The 19,378-nt window shown below is 42.1% G+C and overlaps 1 protein-coding gene across 1 annotated transcript in view; it reads left to right on the top strand.

Annotated features, from left to right (window-relative positions):
- LOC111864389 (discoidin domain-containing receptor 2) overlaps positions 1-19,378 on the top strand; it is a gene marked incomplete in the record, with an annotated part of 500,235 nt that overhangs the window by 395,624 nt on the left and 85,233 nt on the right. Inside the window, 1 exon segment of the mRNA XM_033751417.1 lies at positions 4,628-4,807. Coding sequence (XP_033607308.1) covers positions 4,628-4,807 — 180 coding nt within the window.

Below are 19,378 nucleotides of genomic sequence, written 5' to 3' on the forward strand. Positions count from 1 at the left end.
GAGGAACACAGACTGCGGGTGTTTGAGAAGAGGGTGTTGAGGAGAATATTTGGACCGAAGAGAGATGAAGTGACGGGAGGTTGGAGAAAACTGCATAATGAGGAACTTAAAAACTTGTACTTTCGCTAAGTATAATTAGAATGATCAAGTCAAGGATGACGAGATTAACAAGGCATGTGGCACGAATTGGGGAGAAGATGAATACATATAGGATATTGTGGGAAATCCAGGCGGAAAGAAACCAATAGGAAAACCAAAACGTCGACAGGTTGATAATATTGAAATGGATCTTAGATAGAATGGGATGGTATGGACTGGAATGATCTTGCTCAGGATAAGGAACAGTGGAGGGCTCTTGTAAACTCGGTGATGAACCTTCGGGGTCCATAAATTGCTGGGACGTTCTTGAATAGCTGCACAACTGGCGGCTCCTCAAGAAGGGCTCAGCTCCACGTAGTTAGCTGATAAGAGTCAGAGCTGTGCAAGTTATCGTTTTGCATGTCACGTGGTTTTTGATTCTGTGATACTGCTTAATGATTTCGTAGATTTGTGTTTCTTTTCCCCCCCTTGACACTACAGCCCCAATTTGGGCCTTGTCCTACCTCCATGAAACTCTCCGTTTCACTTCGGTTTACTAGATCTTAGACATTCGGTAGGACCCCTTGGACGGGTGATCAACTCGTCGCAAGACCTCTCTACCTGTATAAAAACACAGGAAAACGCACACACACACACAAACACCAAACTTCCATGCCCTTAGTGGATTCGAACTCACGATCCCGGCTTTCGACCTAGCGGAGACAGTGCATGCCTTAAGGTGCGTCCACATTACTCGTGCTCATACTCATGCTCGTGTGACTCGCTATGCTCGTGAGTAATGTGGACGATATGACAAGTCACGAGGCAAGCAATTTTAATTTTTAATTTAAAAACTGTAGCCAATAAATTAAAATACGACTACAGCCTATACACACTACGAGTAAATATACGGATCCTCACGCGCCGAAGCCTGGCGAGCAACTGAAGTAGTGTTGACGAAGATTTACGAGCACAAGTAAAAGCCAGACGAGTCTCCCGACGAGCACAAGCCTGGCGAGCACGAGCACGAGTACGAGTAATGTGAACGCGCCCTGACCGGCTTCGTAGTTCTATGTATGTTCCTAAACTGATTAGACCACTATTCTATTGGAGGGAAAGCTCTTATTCCGTCTGGAACCCATTAAGCTGCCCGAATGTAAAAATTCATAAGATAAATCAGCCTATCATTGGTACATACAGAATTTTCTCTCGCTTAGAACAGGAAAACAACCTGTATGAATTTTATGTAGGACTTTATTCTAGTTGTTACTGAACGTCTGCTGCGGTGAAGCGAGATAGAACCTTGCTTCCTAATTACTGCATATAGCTACATTTATGCTGAGTCGGCATATTGGAAACTATGCGTGCGGCAGAGGAACACGTTTCGATAATTGTTTCAAACTCCTCTGGCTTTTCTACTGGCGGCACAAACTGTCTGGTCAGCTTCATCCTACAGTAGCTCAAAAAAACTAAAACATTTCTCTTCTCCGACGGGCTCCTATCCCTAACGATAGCACGCTGTAGGCTGGCCCCCAGTCGTCAATATTCACGCTCGAATAAAGGGCACACCTCTCTACATTACAGGTTACGTCTGTACCGTACTCTGTGCATGACGCCTTTGAGACTACGTCATTTCCTAGATTCTATTTTTAGCCTAAGATGGGGACCAGAATCGCCAAACCTAACTTTCTGTTGAATAGACAGGACTTCTCTTCCGCAGGGTAGCGTAGTTGGTTGAGGCACTGTGCTACAAACCGGAAGGTCGCGGGATCGGATACCAATTAGGTGGATTTTTTTTTTCAATTTACCTAATCCTTCCAGCCGCACTATGGCCCTGGAGTCGACTCAGCATCTAACAGAAATGAATACTATAATTATTCCTGGGGCTAAGGCCGCCGCGTGAGGCTGACAGCCTCACCGCCATCTATGAGCCGATTGTGTGGAAAATTTGGGAACCTCAACATCTCACAAACCTATTGGCCTTTACGGCCTGTTACAGGGGTACCTTTACTTACTTCACTCACTTTTATACCCTGTGCTTAATTAATTAAGCACAATGACATGAAAAAATATGGGGGAGTGGAGGTATAGCTCCACCATTCTCGACCTCTGCACCAGATGGAGGTGAGTGTTCAGTTTCATGACCCGGCCGCGTCACCACCATGTGCCCATTGGATAGGGGCTGGGCCGGCCCAACCCGAGAACCGGTCTGGACGCTGTGGAGTGGAGAAAAATCTTTCTCTGCCGGGAACCGTACCCGTGTCGACTCCTGCTGTCGCAACCAAAATACATAACAGCTCTTTCGAATTATGCTTGGCGAAGAGTGCAAGTTAAGAAGCTCTTCATTGTGCAGTTTTCTATATAGTCCTTTAATTTAGTTAACTTGTAGGAACAGCAGCCTTCATGGCGCTGGCAGTCAGATCAGTGCCCAGCAGTATATACGTAAAATGGTGGAATGAAACAAGAGGAGGCAGTTCACAGGCAGTGTACAGCGAAGCCTATTGTCACGGAGTGTCTGAGTGACATCTGTGTGTAACAGGTGTATTGGTAAACAAGATATCGTTTAGCTTCATGCTGCGAGCTGTGGAAATAAGGGCATTGCGTCGCTTCGTAGCTGCCTCCTGGAGTTCGTTTCATCACGTAAGTTTCACTGTCAGAAACAGTGCCATGTGCTTACTGCGTCATCCTGCATGTAGGATCGGCCCTGATCGCTTGTGATGTCTGGAATTGGCAGTTGCCGATGTGTTTCGTAACAATTCCCATAAACATATGTTTACACTCATGCTATTTTTGGTAGAGTTATTTTCAAGAATCCTTGTCTTTATATATGTTGATTTGTAGGGTGGTTAGCGTAATGTGACTTCACGGTCTGCTTAACATAGACTGGAGTCGCAGTAAAGGCATAAGTGATATACGGTATTTGAACATTAAATATGAAATAATTTATGAGTGGTTTAAAATCAACTCACTTATGAAGTTAGCGACCACGCGGTCTGAGGCATGAACTGTGCTCGCTCGCTTCAACACTGGGATCGTGGGTTCGAATCCCACTTGAGAAATTGATGTCTGTATGCCTTTATTCTGTGTTTCTGTTGTCCTGTGTGCAAGTAGCGGCCTTGCGATCGGCTGATCCCCCGTTTAAGGGATCCTACCGACTGTGTAAAAAGATCAATAAAATGAGAAGGAGGCTAAGATCCAGCAATGAGCTTAGGTCCTTGTGTAGATGAAGTTATATATGATTTTGTCATCGTGAAAATAACATATATATAGTTCAGTATATAATCTGCTGCTCGTATCTGATACGAAAAAGAATCAAAATTGTAGTTGTACTGTTCTCCTATAAGGGGGTTGTTTCCTCTTGGTGAAGCGGCCAGGGCACGAAGCTGACCACTCATCTTCATCTGTTGCCGTGGTCAAGAATGATGTAGCTGTACCTTCATTCCCCACACGTCTTTATGGCTTAGTTCTTAATTAATTAAGGACAGGGGCTTGTTACTCTCTCTTGTTATGTGAGTGTGCGTCTGGATCTCACTTCAAGGGGAGATCATCTCTCGGGGTATGTGTGGCAGTTATCAGAGGAGATAGTTCGGAAACAACAGAGGTGAAGTTACGAATATCATGATAACGTGGGCCTACAGTTGTGCAAACAGGGCAATGAAGGGAAAGAAGAAGAGGAGATGAAGTAGGGCGAGAAGGAGAGGAATGATAGAGGAACAAGAGAAACGGAAGGCAGAAACATATTGTGGCGTATAGAGCTGTTGCTAGGCAGAGACCGCGAAACAAACGAGACGACAACCGTTGGTAGATGCGCTAACGGAGCACTATAGATAACTGTATACACGTAATGAGCAGCTCTGAAATTTGCGCTCTACACCAAATATTGATAGGATGAGCAAATCAGGAATGGTAAAATTTGCGAAACTTGTAGCACACATGAGAGTTGCATACAAATTGTAACTGGAAAAGCTTAAGGTAAGAGACCTCTTGGAAGATCTAAGCACATATGGACGGAAATGGCTAATTTTGAAATGGATGTTAAAAGAAATAGGGTGTGAGTGTTTGGGCTGGATTCATCTGGCTCAGGACAGTGTCCAGTGTCGAGCTCTTCAATATATTTTTTTAAATTTCTTTCGCTTAGTGGGGGGGGGGTGGAGTCCAACTGTGTCCAATTGGCACATCGGCCACTGATTGGCCTATTGTTGCCTGCCCAGGGTGATTATAATGATTGAGAATTTGGTGGAATGAAGATTGGCAGGTGAAACCGAAGTACTCGGAGAAAACCCGCCCCAGCGCCACTATGTTCACCACAAATCCCACCTGACCAGACCCGGGATCGAACCCGCCACGGTGGGAAGCCAGCGACTCACCGCTTGAGCTATGGCGTGGCCCCTTCAATGTATGGTAATGAACCTTCGGCTTGCTTAAAAGTCTTAGATTCTCATGAATAGTGAGCAACTGTAAGGCCCGTGGAGTTGGTTAGCTGCCAACTTCCGTTTTGTCAGTACCGCTGCTCGGTGGCACACTTCACTTCCCAGCATTCTTGTTTCAGAGGGTTTGTTGAGCTACTCCATGCCCCAAGGCATTCAGAGGGGTGCGGAAGTCGATCTGTCGGACAGGACATACGACGGACGCGAGGAGTCCGGCTACTTGAGCGGAGGTCTCGGACAGCTGGTCGACGGACAGAAGGGACAGGACATCTTCCGGCTTGATCTCAAGGGTCACGGCAAAGGTAAATATATTTTTCCTTGTTTTACTTTTGCTTGAAATTGTCGTCTATTGTGAAAGTGCCAGTTGTTGCCTCAGCCATTTGTCTGTAAGTAACGCGTGTCTGAGTCCCACGTCACGAAAGGATCAGAGTCTTCTGTGCAAGGTAACGTAGCTTCCGGTTCCACGCAAGGGCCCACATTGCTCCAGCTTCTGAAGAAGGATTTAATTCACTGCAGTTAATAATTTAATCACTGATTTTAATTTAGAACACGATCAATGGATTCTTTGCGAGATAACAATATTCTGAATTTTTCAGAATGACTGGGTTTTTGAACTATTCACATCGCCTGGTATTCTAGAAAACACTGCGTTTCGGAAACTGGATGTGTTTCCGTCCTCAGGTGAACTGGGGCGAGACACTTACTCAGTTGGGTCCCTTAGAAAGAGCTCAGTAATTCTGAGTATTATGTACCATTGTCAGAACCCTTTGGATTCTACTCTTGCATCATAACAATCTGATTGTAGGGGCGCATCTCTTGACCAATATCCAGACGTAACCGGGGGAAATTACTTTTTTCATAGCCTATTTAACGACGCTATCAGCGTCTGTAACGTCGTGGCGTCGAATGGTATGCTTAGTGAACAGTGGTTTGAAAGGGTATGGAAGGAAGCCGACGTGACTTGTTCGTGGCGCTGTCTCGACGTTTGCGAGGAGGGACTGGAGAAAACCACTAAATTATCAGTCATTATATCCACAATCCCGGCCGAGATTAGAACTTGGCATTTTTTTGCAGTAAGTCAAAAGCAATATTAAATTTTCACTGTGAATTAACATATACTAATATAATTCCAAATGTGAAAATAGGACCGTGCCTGAAACATTCATCATTTGTAATTATTGTGAACGCGAAAAATCACTGTAACTGATCCCAGCACGTATGTAAGGAGACTGTATTTGCTTCTATTCTGTATCTGCTCACATATCAAGAACACATCAACAGAAACATGCTACTTTTGTGGGGAATTCCTCTGCCCTTGATGCATTACTGCAGGAGTATTTTTATCCCGCCACACTTATCATCAGTGACAGGGGAACTCCTCCAGTGTTAAGCACAAGCGGGCATTGATGCCTTCAATGCCGTACAGGCGTGTCCGCTAGAAACGGAATAACAGAGATAAAGCAGAGGGGAAAGGGAACACACGGAAGGCGAGAAAACGAGAAATGAGAACGAAGAAAGAAATATACGTAGAGTGGACGATAAAGAAAAATACAATCAGAGAAAAGTGGGCGAATGGAATAGAGCTGCAAAGAAGACTTAAGAGATGAGGGAAGAAAGAAAGAAATAGGGAAAAAGGAAAGCGTAATATAATGCTTTCCATGTTGGATCCCATGTTAACTTTCCATAACTTAAACATTGATTGCTACATGTATTACATCCTTTAACATATTAAAACTCTGCAATCTGCCCGCAGAGTGTGTTTGTGTTTCGTATGGTTCTAGCAATTAAAAAGAGTTTCCCTAAACAGAATTAACCTGTTGGCTTTGTAGCGGTGACTTATTGTGTTTCCTGCGAGGTACGACCTGAATTCATATGTGTTACTTAGAAGAAATTTAGTCTTTAGCTTACTTTACAACGGGTTTGCTATTCTTTTTAAGATATGGTTATGTCTGATTACGGACGCGTGCTGGCCTAAAGAGAAGTCACTTTATATGCAGTTTCTGAGTCGAATTGGCAATCAGAATGTCATCATACTTTGTCCTAACCACTAGTAAAGCCTGACAGCACAAAATTTTTCATTCGAAATTTGTAGGGCTAGTCACGTCTGTAATCTTTTAACTGGACCAAACTCCACTTGCCTAGCTGAAGTGAAAAATTAAGTTAACGTAAAGTTTTCATCTTCCTGAAGCCCATAACTTCTAACCACGCACTGGCTGGCTCGCCCATTCAGTGTTCATAAGTACAGTGTGTTTCATAAAGATCTGACCGATTTCTGTAGCATTTGAATTTATAACGGGACTTTAGATGCAGTAATAAAACGGATTCCTCATGTTACAGGGAGCTTTAGATTTCCCGACAAAGCAGTGGTATTATATTATTCGTAAATTAATACCATAGTCTGTTTCCGCAAGATATTGCTCTTCATTACACAGACCTGACTCCGATCGCGGTGGCCACGCGGTCTAAGGCATGAACTGTCTTCGCTCTCTCGAACTATGGTATCGTGGGTTTGAATCCAACTCAAGGCATAGATGTTTGTGTCTGCGTTTATACTGTGTTTGTGTTGTCCTGTGTAGGTAGCGGCCTTGCGACGGGCTGATCCCCGTCCGAGGAGTCCTACCGTCTGTGTAAAAAAGATTACGAAACTGAAGAAGAGGCCAGAACCCAACAAAGGGCTGTAGAGCTATTGATGACTGAATGAATGAATGAATTAATTAATGAACGATGAATGAATGAGTACTCGTATTTAGAGGTATATAAGGTGGCGGTGAACCAGATAGTCCTAGTGTTCGTTAGTCAATAGTATCATGTTCAGATAGTAAGTATAATAATTTAAATTAAAAAATTTGGATGAGCCTTTGTTTAAAAAATTACTTTAAATTAACAGATAGAAGAGGGTGGTTTATTGTAACTTTAACAGTTATTTGTCTCCTGTTCGTAGAAGGAAGCTCAGTTGCATGTTATTTTCGGCTGAGGGTAATGTTACGATATCCGAGTGGTCCGCAGTTGCCGGAAGTTTGAGAAACACTGGGTTATTGCTTCACAGATGCACCAACGGAAAGACGTAGGGTCCAGCATAGAGTTCCACATTTTGTAATACAATTACCACGTGATAACTAAACATTTGCGTATAATACAGCACAGTAATATTAGTACATGCTTATAAACGTACACACAAAAACGACATGTTTTTTTCCTTGGAGGGTGGGGGGGGGGCTTGAGGATCACACAGCAGTGAATATGACGACAACCGTCTTCTGTGATATGACGGTGAGTAGTGTGGTAGAAGTTCGGCGATATTTCGGAGGAAAATACTGCTTCCATCTTCAAGGTCGAAGTGTAAGCCAAGCAAACGAACAATAAGAAGCTGGCAGCAAGCATGAGTTGTTTTGATTTTGGATGCATTCACCTTGCCTCCAGTAAATTTTTTAATATTGTGATGTGTAGTCCCAGTGCTAGGGAAAGAGTTGACAGACGTATTTCCGCAGAAAAGGATTATTCGAGTCCAAGACGACGTTTCTATGGGCACCGATACGCTATATAACAGGCAGCTCAGATGGGAATGCGGCCAGTCGTAAATCAGAATTGATTCAGTCTCGTAGTTCAGATCAGAAATGAAGAAGTAAAATGGACTAGTGAAGTGTGTGTGTCCAGTCAGATGACAGTCCAGAAGATGACAGTGTCGGATGTTGATTTGTGAACTGTTGTAACCGGTTATACATACATTCAATTCAGGTTGGAGTTTCTTGGAATTGTAGTTATATATGGTTTCTTCAATGACCCTGTCAGCAGCTCAGATTATGTAGCGTAGAATAGTAACGAAAGTTATACAAAATATTATGACGCATAGACTCATTGCTAGGCAACGGCTCGGTAAACACATTCCCGAAGCATACGCTCTCAACAATAGGATATCGCTAGATGACGGACCAATAAACACCCATTATTAATAACAGAAGACGGTGTTTTCCATGGTGTCCGTGCTGAGGAATTATAAGCGGGCATAGTCAGAAGAACTGAAGGAGTACAACGGAGTTCGGTTGGAAGTCAGAATAGTTCCCATGGAATGTCCAGTCGAATGAAGATGACAGTCTGTCATACAGTGATTTATGAACTGTTGTAACCAGTTGTATAAAGGCCCAATAAATTGGATCATCAAATCCAAAACACTTCTTATTAGTCACACACACCCCGGATACAAGACAGCATCATTCGCTATAAAGAGTTAAAGAATATCCACCAGTCACAGAGCAGTCCGTCATGCATTTCGATCCAAGGATAATCTGGTTACCCATTGCTTGACATCTTAATCTGATGCCATATCTGTCACGTGAGGTGCCACTGGAACTCTGTAACCGTAAGACCGCACACAGAACGTGTACTCAGTAGAAACTTAAACTCTTGGGACTTTTAATTCATGAATTAAACTTGCACGTACCCCTCCTGTCAGGTGTATTCAAGATACGACACAACGAAGCTTAAAGTTGCCAAAGTCTGCTTTCGTACTCCCTTGCGATGGAAATGGTACACTTTTGTTTACTTCGGAAATTCCTCTCTTCACGTAACTTCACAAATAATCTGCATAAAGACCGATTGTATAGTTTTATAATTAGTATTCTTCACTAAATATCAATTGGGGGTACTATGCTACAAGTCGGAAGGGCGCGGTTTCGATACATGATGAGATCATTGGATTTTTCAATTGATATAATCCTTCCAGCTGCACTATGGTGCTGTGGTCGACTCAGCATCTAACAGAAATGAGTACCAGGAATATTCCTGGAGGTAAAGGGCGGCCGGCGCGTAATCCTGACAACCTCACTGCCATCTGTGAGCCGATTGTCTAGAAAATGTGGGAGTCTCGGCGTCTCAGAACCTTGTGGGCCTCCATTGCCTATTATAGCGATAGCTTTACCTTTTTTAATATTATTACGATATCAGCTCAAGGACATCGAAAAGGCGGAGCAAGTAATGAGCATTTGAGATATCTAAAATAGATACGAAGTGTTAAAAGTGAATGGAAGACGTCAATTTGATGTCCTAGGCGCAAAACGGGGTAAGTTTACGAAACAAGGTTTGATAATATGGACTGGACTATCATCATGTCACAGGTCACAGATCGAATCGAGGAGGAATGTGATGAGAGAACACATTCATATATAATTTCTACCTTCAGCGCAACAATAGTCTATAACTTATTTATTTATTTATTTATATAGCACGCACTACATGTTTCGACCTCAAATGGATCATCTTCAAGTGCTTCAATTTTCTCACATAATATTACCAACTGCAACGTCAACATTCCCATTTTTATAAATGGTTCGTAGAAGTTAGTTTCTATTGGATTCACAAACTAGACAAAACTTAGACTAGACTTGGGTTAAAATTAAAAAATATAAAATACATAACAATAGATTAAATCTAATTTAATAATTAGATCATCCTAAATCGACAATTTTATATTTAAAAATTATTTTAAAATTATCTTTCAAAATGTTATATACTGCGAGTAGCTTCGTGTTTGTTACTGCAGTAGACCACGTGTATGCTTAATCAAATTTCTTCTACTGTTCGCTGCATTGGCTCGCCATGTTAGTATCGTAATGTTACCATTTTCATAGAGAAGATATCCCTCCCCTTTCATGTTTGGAGCCAGTGGTTAATGTGTGCTGCTTATATTATTCGTTTCAGTGCACTGCGTGGTTCATGCTACCTAGTACTACCTAGTATGGACCTAACAATGGATATCCTATTGTCGCATGGGCGTATGTTGCGGGCGTTACCTAGCAACGGCCATGTTCACGGAGTGAACATTTGTTCTGAGTAAAACGCAAGGTTGTGGAATATATTATGGTTGTTCTGATTTAAGAAATGTGTTCTTACTGAAATAGAATTTAAGTAGGGTACGGCGGTGTTGACTGAGTTCAACCTGCCGACGGTGAAAGTCAATGTCGTTCTGTTGTGAACACGGTCATGAACAATTGAGTTCTACAGACGATTAAGTTGTTGACGAACTGAACGACCATGAAATATTTGAGAATCTGCAATATTCGTGGAAATATTTAGTTAGGCGTCCTCGTTCGGCCACGTGGAGCCCACGAGTTTTTTAGTGGCAGAAAACAGGACATCTTTCATGTCAGGGCCCTTCCTCGAGGGACATGAAGGTCTACCTGATATGCGTGTGAGACAAGCCCGCAGGGACAACAGAGACGTTGCGAGGACTGGACAAGAAGGCGGATTGTTCCCGTGCATTAGCATTTATATTGAACCTTCGCACTGACGCACCGGGACTCTTCGCGCAACATTTTGTATTCAGGACATTACTGTCTGGAGAAAGAAATACACTAACACTTTCGACAACTTGTTGTTTCTCTTCTGGTTTATTTAACCATCTGCAACTCACGTACCGAATAGATCGGCTTAGAATACTTACATTCACACACCACGGCCGAAGAGATCGGATTGTTGTTAATGAGTTAGTATATAATTTGTGTTAATAGATTGTGCCAAATGTGACATTCCGACTTTTAGGGGAAGGAATGAATTTTCACATGAAGTGTGTCTGTGGTTGTGTGTGTGGAGATTATTTGAGGAGTGAATCCCTAATTTTCTGTGTAACCTCATTTATCGCCAAGGAGGTCTCTAATTTATATAGAGTTTATCTGCGATAAAGCACGCATAAAACAAGGAGTTGCATACTTTTCTAACAATTATCGTCTCGTAATCCGAGACCGACTTAATTTATAGTATTTTTTTTTTACTTTTTATTTTACAATCTACTCAATATACATAAATAGAGTAATTAGTAAAAGGGATGGGTGAGTGTAATATTGAAGCAGGTATCATCCTCCGATGATTCTCTGGTGCTTATCTAGTGAGATGCTCTGGCCACATTCTATTTAGTCTTCTTTCTATTGCTGGTTGGTTGAAGAGGTTTCTTATTAGCTGGTTGTTGTTTTGAGTGGTCCGGTTTTTGTGTTTCTCCGCGTAGACTCTGATGACTTCTGTTACATATGGTATGCTTAGATCATTGTGTAAGGTAGCGTTTGATACGTACCAGGGAGCATTAACTAGTTTTCTTAGCGTTTTTGGATTGGAATGTTTGGAGAATTTTTGTGTTGGAAGGTTTGCCGCATCCCCCTAACTCTATTCCGTAGGTCCAGACTGGTTTGATAATTGTTTTGTATAGGATTATTTTGTTTTCAAGAGATAACTGTGATTTTTTGTCGATTAGCGAATTCATATTTCTGGTTTTGAGCTCTAGTTGTCTTCTCTTAGCTTCTATATGCGTTCTCCACGTTAGTTTTTCGTCAAGGTGCAGTCCTAAATTCTTAACTTCTTGTTTGATGGGTATGAGGGTGTTGTTGATACTAACTTGCGGGCAGACAGCTCTTCTTGTTGTAAATGTTATTTGGGAGGATTTTGCAGGATTTATTTTGATTTTCCATTGTTCCATCCAGTTTTAAAGTGAGTTGAGATGTTGCTGCAGTTTTTTGGAGGCTGTATTTGGATCTTGGTCTGATGACATTATTGCTGTGTCATCGGCGAATGTTGCCATTAGCGTATTGTCTGTTAGGGGGACGTCAGCTTTAAAGATTAGGTACAGAAAGGGGCCCAAGACGCTGCCCTGTGAGATTCCTGCTCTTATTAGGTGGTGTTCATATAGTTCATCGTCGATTTTGACTTGATAGTAACGTTCGTTCAGGTACGACTTTATAGTAAGATATAACTGTGCGGATAGGTTCATTTTTAGTTTATACAGTAATCCTGTGTGCCATACTTTGTCAAAAGTCTGCTGAACGTCGAGAAAGGCCGAGGTACATCATTCTAATTATACTTAGAGAAGGGTACAAGTTATGAAGGTCCTCATAATGCAGTTATCATGCACCCTCAATATATGTTCCAATCTTAATATCAGAGACCAAGTTTCACACCCATAAAGAACCACAGGCGAAATTATAGTTTTGTATATTCTAATTTTTATGTTTCTTGGACGGCAGACGAGAAGACAAAATGTTCTGGACTGAATGGTAGCAAGCATGACATGAGTTCAATCTCCTCTTAATTTCCTCCTCAATCAGGTTTTGATTTGTTATCGTTGTTCTCAAATATCTGAACTGTGCTTCATTTTCAAAACATCTATTCCCTATTTTTATGTCATGATTTTGCCCTGTAGTTTGGTGACGAAACAGCAACACATACTTTATTTTATTGCTAGTGGGGTGGGACTTGTACTGCGGCCACTTCTGGCCTATTGTACCAGCCCAAGATGATAGGTGAGGGTGATTGTAAAGCAATTGCTGGAATGAAGATTGGCACGGGATACCGAAGTACTCGGAGAAGACCTTCCCCAGCGCCACATGGTCTACCACAAATCCCACTTGAGACGCGGGATCGAACCCGGGCCGCCGCGGTGGGAAGGCAGCGACTAACCGCTTGAGCTGCGGCGCGGCCAACACATACTTAGTTTTCTCTGTGTTTACTTCTAGAACAAACTCCTTACTTGTGTCAATTAAAGTTTGTGTGTTTTTCTTTATGGTATCTACATTATCACCCAGTAGATTCACATCATCGGCATAGACCAACAGCTGTTGTGTCCCGTTTAATTTCAGACCCACCTGGTTTCCCTGAACCTTCCTAATGGCATATTCTAAACCAAAGTTGAAAAGGAGTGGCGATAAAACATCTCCTTGTGTTAGACCATTCTGGATAGGAAAATTATCGGACAAATGTTTGCCTACACGGACTTTGCTATACGTTTCGTTTAAACACATTTTAATCGGCTTAACTAGTTTCATGGGTATCCCAAACTCTATCAGAATAGCGTACAATACTTCCCTCCTAACTGAATCATAGGCTTTCTTGAAGTCCTTGAATAGCTGATGTACTGTCTCATTGTACTCCCATTTTTTCTCCAGTATCTGTCAAATGCAAAAGATTTGATCTGTTACGTCGAAACCCACACTGAGAATCCCCAATAATTTCATCTATATTTTGACTTAACCTTGAGAAAAGAATATTGGATAAACTTTTGTATGAAGTTGATAGCAGTGATATCCCCCGATAATTACTACAGTCAGTTTTCTCACCCTTCTTGAGAACTGGTACTCTAATATACTCCTTCCACTGATCAGGCAATTTTTCCTTATGCCAAATAGAAATAATTAGACTGTGGATCTTAGAACGTAATATTTCGCCTCCTGCTTGAATGGGTTCTGCCGGAATTTGATCACTACCTGGCGATTTATACCGTTTCAATTTTGCAATAGCACTTTCAGCCTCAGAAGGACTAAGATAACGGCTCACCTGTATGGATTTCTGTCTGCCTAACAGCACTGACCCTATGTACATTCAATGACTGAGAGAGGTAGTTCCTCCACCTATTCAAAATGTTGTGGGAATCTGCAAGCAGGTCGCCATTCTCATCCTTCACTAAGTTATTGCTAGGCTGGTAACCCCTCTTGAAGTCATTAAGTCCTCTATACAGGTCTCTAATGTTCTTGTTCTTACTGTTCATTGNCTCACCCTTCTTGAGAACTGGTACTCTAATATACTCCTTCCACTGATCAGGCAATTTTTCCTTATGCCAAATAGAAATAATTAGACTGTGGATCTTAGAACGTAATATTTCGCCTCCTGCTTGAATGGGTTCTGCCGGAATTTGATCACTACCTGGCGATTTATACCGTTTCAATTTTGCAATAGCACTTTCAGCCTCAGAAGGACTAAGATAACGGCTCACCTGTATGGATTTCTGTCTGCCTAACAGCACTGACCCTATGTACATTCAATGACTGAGAGAGGTAGTTCCTCCACCTATTCAAAATGTTGTGGGAATCTGCAAGCAGGTCGCCATTCTCATCCTTCACTAAGTTATTGCTAGGCTGGTAACCCCTCTTGAAGTCATTAAGTCCTCTATACAGGTCTCTAATGTTCTTGTTCTTACTGTTCATTGCAAGCTCATCAGTTTTGTGTTTCAGATATTCCTTCTTTTTGTTCCTGAAATGCCTGCTGGTTTCACGTCTTATATTGTTCAGATTATCCCCATTTCACTCGCTTGGATCCTGTAACCATTTCAATTTGGCCTGCTTTCTTTGATCTAATAATTTTGAGCATCCTTCATCGAACGATGGCTTATGCTTCTTCGGTTCGTAATAACCTAGACTCTCTTTAGCAGGCATTTTTATATTCTCTCTAATAGTTTTCCAAGATTTATTAACATCCACCTCAATTTCCAAGTTTTCCAAAGCCGTGAACTTATTGGAGATTTCAGCATAATACTGCTCTTTACCCTCTACCTCATTTAATTTCTTGAGATTGAAACTCTCCATATGAACTCTGTGTGTTGTTTGTTTGCTCACTGCCAGTCTTTCCCTAACCTTTGCCACCACCAGGTAGTGGTCAGTATCAGAATCTGCTGCCCTGAATGATCGGACATCAAGTATACTTGAGTGCCGTCTCCTGTCTATCAAAATATGGTCTATTTGATTGCGTATCTTCCCATCAGGAGATGTCCAAGTAAATTTATGGATGTTACGATGTGGGAACATTGTACTCTTGACAGTAAGATTTTTGATGTGGCAAGGTTTACTACTCTAACTCCATTATCATTACTAATTTCATGCAAACTCTCATTCCCAATTGTTGGTTTCAAATGTCTTCCCTCCCTACTTTGGCATTGAAATCTCCTAACAAAATTTTCATAGGGTACTTCGAGAATTTATCAAATACATGTTCTAGTTCTTCACAGAACCTGTCCTTTATATTATAAATTTTATCTTCTGTTGGGACGTGAACATTCATAATGATTATATCACACCAGCGAGTATTTCAATTACGTTTAAGAAAATTTTTGCTGTATAAGTTTTAACATTCTTACTGCATTAATTATTCATATTATGGTCTTGTAGGACGTGACACCGCGTGGTCTTACCAACGTTTCCGAACAACACGCCCTTAAAATAGCAGATTCTCTACAGAGTTCTAACGATGGTGTATACCACTCAGAATTACTGGGTTTTCGGATTTTGTCCATCGTCCGGTGTTCTACAGAACACAGTGTTTCGGAAACTGGACATGTTTCCAAAACGTTATATTCTTCAATGTTCTTTATAATACCGGACAGTGGACGAAGTGCAAAAACCCGTTAAAGCCCAGATGTTCTTTAAACTTTCAGAGTCGAAGTGAATAGAGTGAGGATGCGCTTAGGGACTGAGAAAAATCACAATAGGACCTCAGTGAATGTATCTGATGCCCCTGCCGAATCTCTAACCGAAGACCTCCCGAATACGTTACCGGTTGATCACCCTGTTCATTTAGTTTTGAACTGAAGACTGCTGTATTCTTCCGCACTGTGGCCCAGACTTTCCTTCTCCATGAAGCCAGTCAATGTTCATGACGTAGAGTCCGTATCGCTGTATTATATAGTCCACGTCATGTGTATAACACGTGATTGTGGATCGATTCTTTTTATCGTTACTTCACATTGCAGCAGTAAAGAACGCCGGCTTTCTCTCCACGCGCTCACGAAAGCTGGGCGGGACATTGGAGGGTTGTAACATTGAAACTAACTCGGTTTATATTCTCTACAGAGTTACATAAAGGGGACGATATTTGTATGTTTTATGAGCCGACCACTTGTTACGCGAGATATTCATGCAAACCGGTACACACGATTTCAGCAAAAAAAAAAAAAAAAAGGTTGAAGTTTCTCCTATGCTTAACTAATCAAGCACGATTCCATGTAGACGTATGGGGGGAGTGGATGCATAGATCCACATGTTCTTGACCTTGTTACTTGTGTATAGTTGCATAAAGATACACGAAAATGTGTGAGCAAAACGCAGTGAGTATGTGACTCGCTTAGGGCCAGAAAGCCAATATTCGATTCCCTGCAGAAGCATAGAATTTTTTGTCCTCTAACTGTCGAGAATCGCGGTAGAGCGAGTAGGGATCGCGTTTTATCTTTAGATGTCCCGGCTTTCAAATTTCACCCCAGAGATCGAATGAGATTGACCGACATCTTTTATAATTTCTCTCAGACCTCACTTTTAACACTTTCAATTCATATGCGTTACATCAAGAAATCGAATTACATTCTAAATTTTAAGCTGTTAAATAGGGCCGTGGTCAGTCATGTATTCTTAGGAAGCTTTCGAAGTCCATAGTGAAGGTAGGGGTAGAATTAGCATGCATTCTTAAAATATGTATAAAACAAAGAGTCGTTATTTCCTCTGCACCTTATATGAGTTCTATATGCAAATTGAATTCTTTTCTACGTAAAGGAAATTGAACATAAAATTTATCATTACAATCACTCGCCTTCATATTGTATTATTCCTGTCAACGGGTTCAATCGTCGATTGTGCTCCAACTTCTTGTTGTAACCGCCCGTTGTCTCCACTTCCTTTAACTGTCGTCTCCGGCAGCTGGCTGCTGGGCTGCTACTGGCGGCGGACGCTACAGCTAACTTTACCCTGCTCCACTTATCACCATTTACACGCCCCTGATCTTTACGACAGTAGGTTGTAATTTTGGCGCCAGTAAACTGATCCTATCAGTTTACAGATTCACGAAAGAGGTGAAGGATTCATGAGGGATTGCTGGCTTGGGGTAGCTAGTTCTCCGGTAGAGCTAAGATTCAGTTCTTAGGTCGTTTGGCAGGGTCTCGCTCAGGAAGGGAAGTGGGAACTCCTGCTATAACACTTTGTTCCACAAGACAATTTATTACTATTAGCTTGTCGGTGATTGACTTTGAAACACTAGATTACACTTGCTTGTTAAGTTATGTATCACACTGATTTTCGTCTGAATATTGAACTGCCTTACTGGTTTTCAATATTCATTTCGATATTATAAATTCCACAACTGGTACTTTTCGTTTTTATCCCACTTTCGGACAAACAGTTGCTACTTTGGACACAGTAAGCGTGGTAAGTCCACAAATTTTACGTAATTAATTATAAATTTTTGAGGGATGCGTCCGTATATTTCTTGCGTCGTGCAACAACTCACTTAGCAGAATGACCTCTTCTCAACTCTCGGAGACTTCTCGGTCCTCAAGTCAGCTCCCTAAATTACGAGGATTGGTCATTTTTTAAAAATGGGAGTAACTTAATTAACTATTCCCCCAATCCGTTTAGGGAATTTAGGCTCCAAAGACTTAACGTAAATCCTGTCAGTAGCTTGACAAATGTTAAGCCTGGCTTGGGCTGAGAGACCACCCATCTTTAAGTTAAGATGTTCAAAACTGTCACATTTCGTATTTTCAAAGGACTCCAACAAGCAAAATTCTGTGAAACTTTCAAAAGGAACCAAGCTGCGGGAGGGAGGGGGGCTTCCTATTTCACTTCGCATGTGCATTGACCAGTCGTTTTTCTTTTGTCTTTTTCAGTCGAGAGTTTGAGGTAAAAGTCCTTCTTGAGAGCAAGAAATGGCCTATGTACCTCTCTTCCATTTGCTGTAGGTTACAAGTAAACCTAACCGAACATGTTAATTTACCTGGATCAAAACATGCTAATAAATTAAATGAAGCTGAGGTTGGCAGATCGGTTACACTGGCAACAAGATGAAAATACAAGAAAAGTTGTACCTCTACGTAAGCACTACGCAATGAACACGTACACATCGTACTTCTGCAGTAGGTGGAGGTGAGTCATCAGCTTCACGCCCCGTCCGCTTTGCAAATACGGAAAGAGACCCATGTACCCACTGCGTGGGTGGGCCTCAGAGCCGGTCTTGATGCGATCTCTTATTCATACCGAAAATCGAATACCGATTCCTCGGTAGTCCGGCCAGTAGGTTAGTCGCTATGTAGACTGAATCCCCCCCCCGCCCAAAAGAAAAAGATAATGAAGCATTCGGCATTCGTGCTGTGACTTCGTGGTCACATCTGTTGCTTACGTATAGTGTCAACAGAATCTGACATACAGAATCGCAGAGATATACAGGGAAAAGTGTCCCTGTACTTAATTACTTAAGTACCATGCCTTGAACATACATGGAGTCGTGGGGGTATAGCTCCACCATTCTTAACCTTGCACTAGATAGAGGTGAGTACTCAGCTTCACGCCCCAGCGTCTTTGCGCGCGGTACCAATTAGATAGGACGCTAAGCGGGCCCCAGCCCTAATGCTGTGGAGAAAAGGAAAATCTCTTGCCCATACCGGAAAACGAACCCCGGCCGTCCAGCCCATAGCCCATCGGTATAGAAAGCTATCTCGAATCCTCATGTAAATGAGTTTATCTTAAATTTAGGCCTAAAGCGATTTTAATGACATTTTAGAGTTTACCATCATGCGTACATTTGCAGTGTAGGTGATACAGCAAGAATGAGTTCTATGCTGAGCCTACACTCACAATCCAGAACTGTTCTAGAAAGCATTATCCGACGACAAATCCTTAACACACAGTCTGACAGACTTTTCCAGCATCCTTGCATTCAAGTGCTGTGCCATTCGCGCGCAAGTCTGAGAGCCTTGAGATGTCCCAAGAGGAAGGAAGGGGGAGGCGGCTCTGGGGTATTGCCTACGGCGCCTGAAGGAGTTCTCCATATGCCTCCCGCTGAATTTGCTACAGTACGCTTTCTCCTGTTCCGACTCTTTTCTCCCATGTTCCTCACGCTTCCGTCTCTCTGTCTTCCGTCGTCACTTCCCAGCAGATGATGGAAAGGATTTTGAAAGCCGTTGTGTGAATTGTAATTGTTACCGCATGGCTGATGAAGACGGCGAAAGTTAACACGAGATGCTTCCAGAGTTCTTGCAACTGGATTGACGGATTTTGGGGTAAAGAAAGAAAGAGATCATTATGAAGACCAAGACTTAGGTGGGTATACAAAATCAAATGGATCTCAGATGGGAAAGGATGTTATGG

The sequence above is a fragment of the Cryptotermes secundus genome, unplaced genomic scaffold (genome assembly GCF_002891405.2).
Source record: "Cryptotermes secundus unplaced genomic scaffold, Csec_1.0 scaffold399, whole genome shotgun sequence".
In the NCBI taxonomy this organism is placed as follows: domain Eukaryota; kingdom Metazoa; phylum Arthropoda; class Insecta; order Blattodea; family Kalotermitidae; genus Cryptotermes; species Cryptotermes secundus.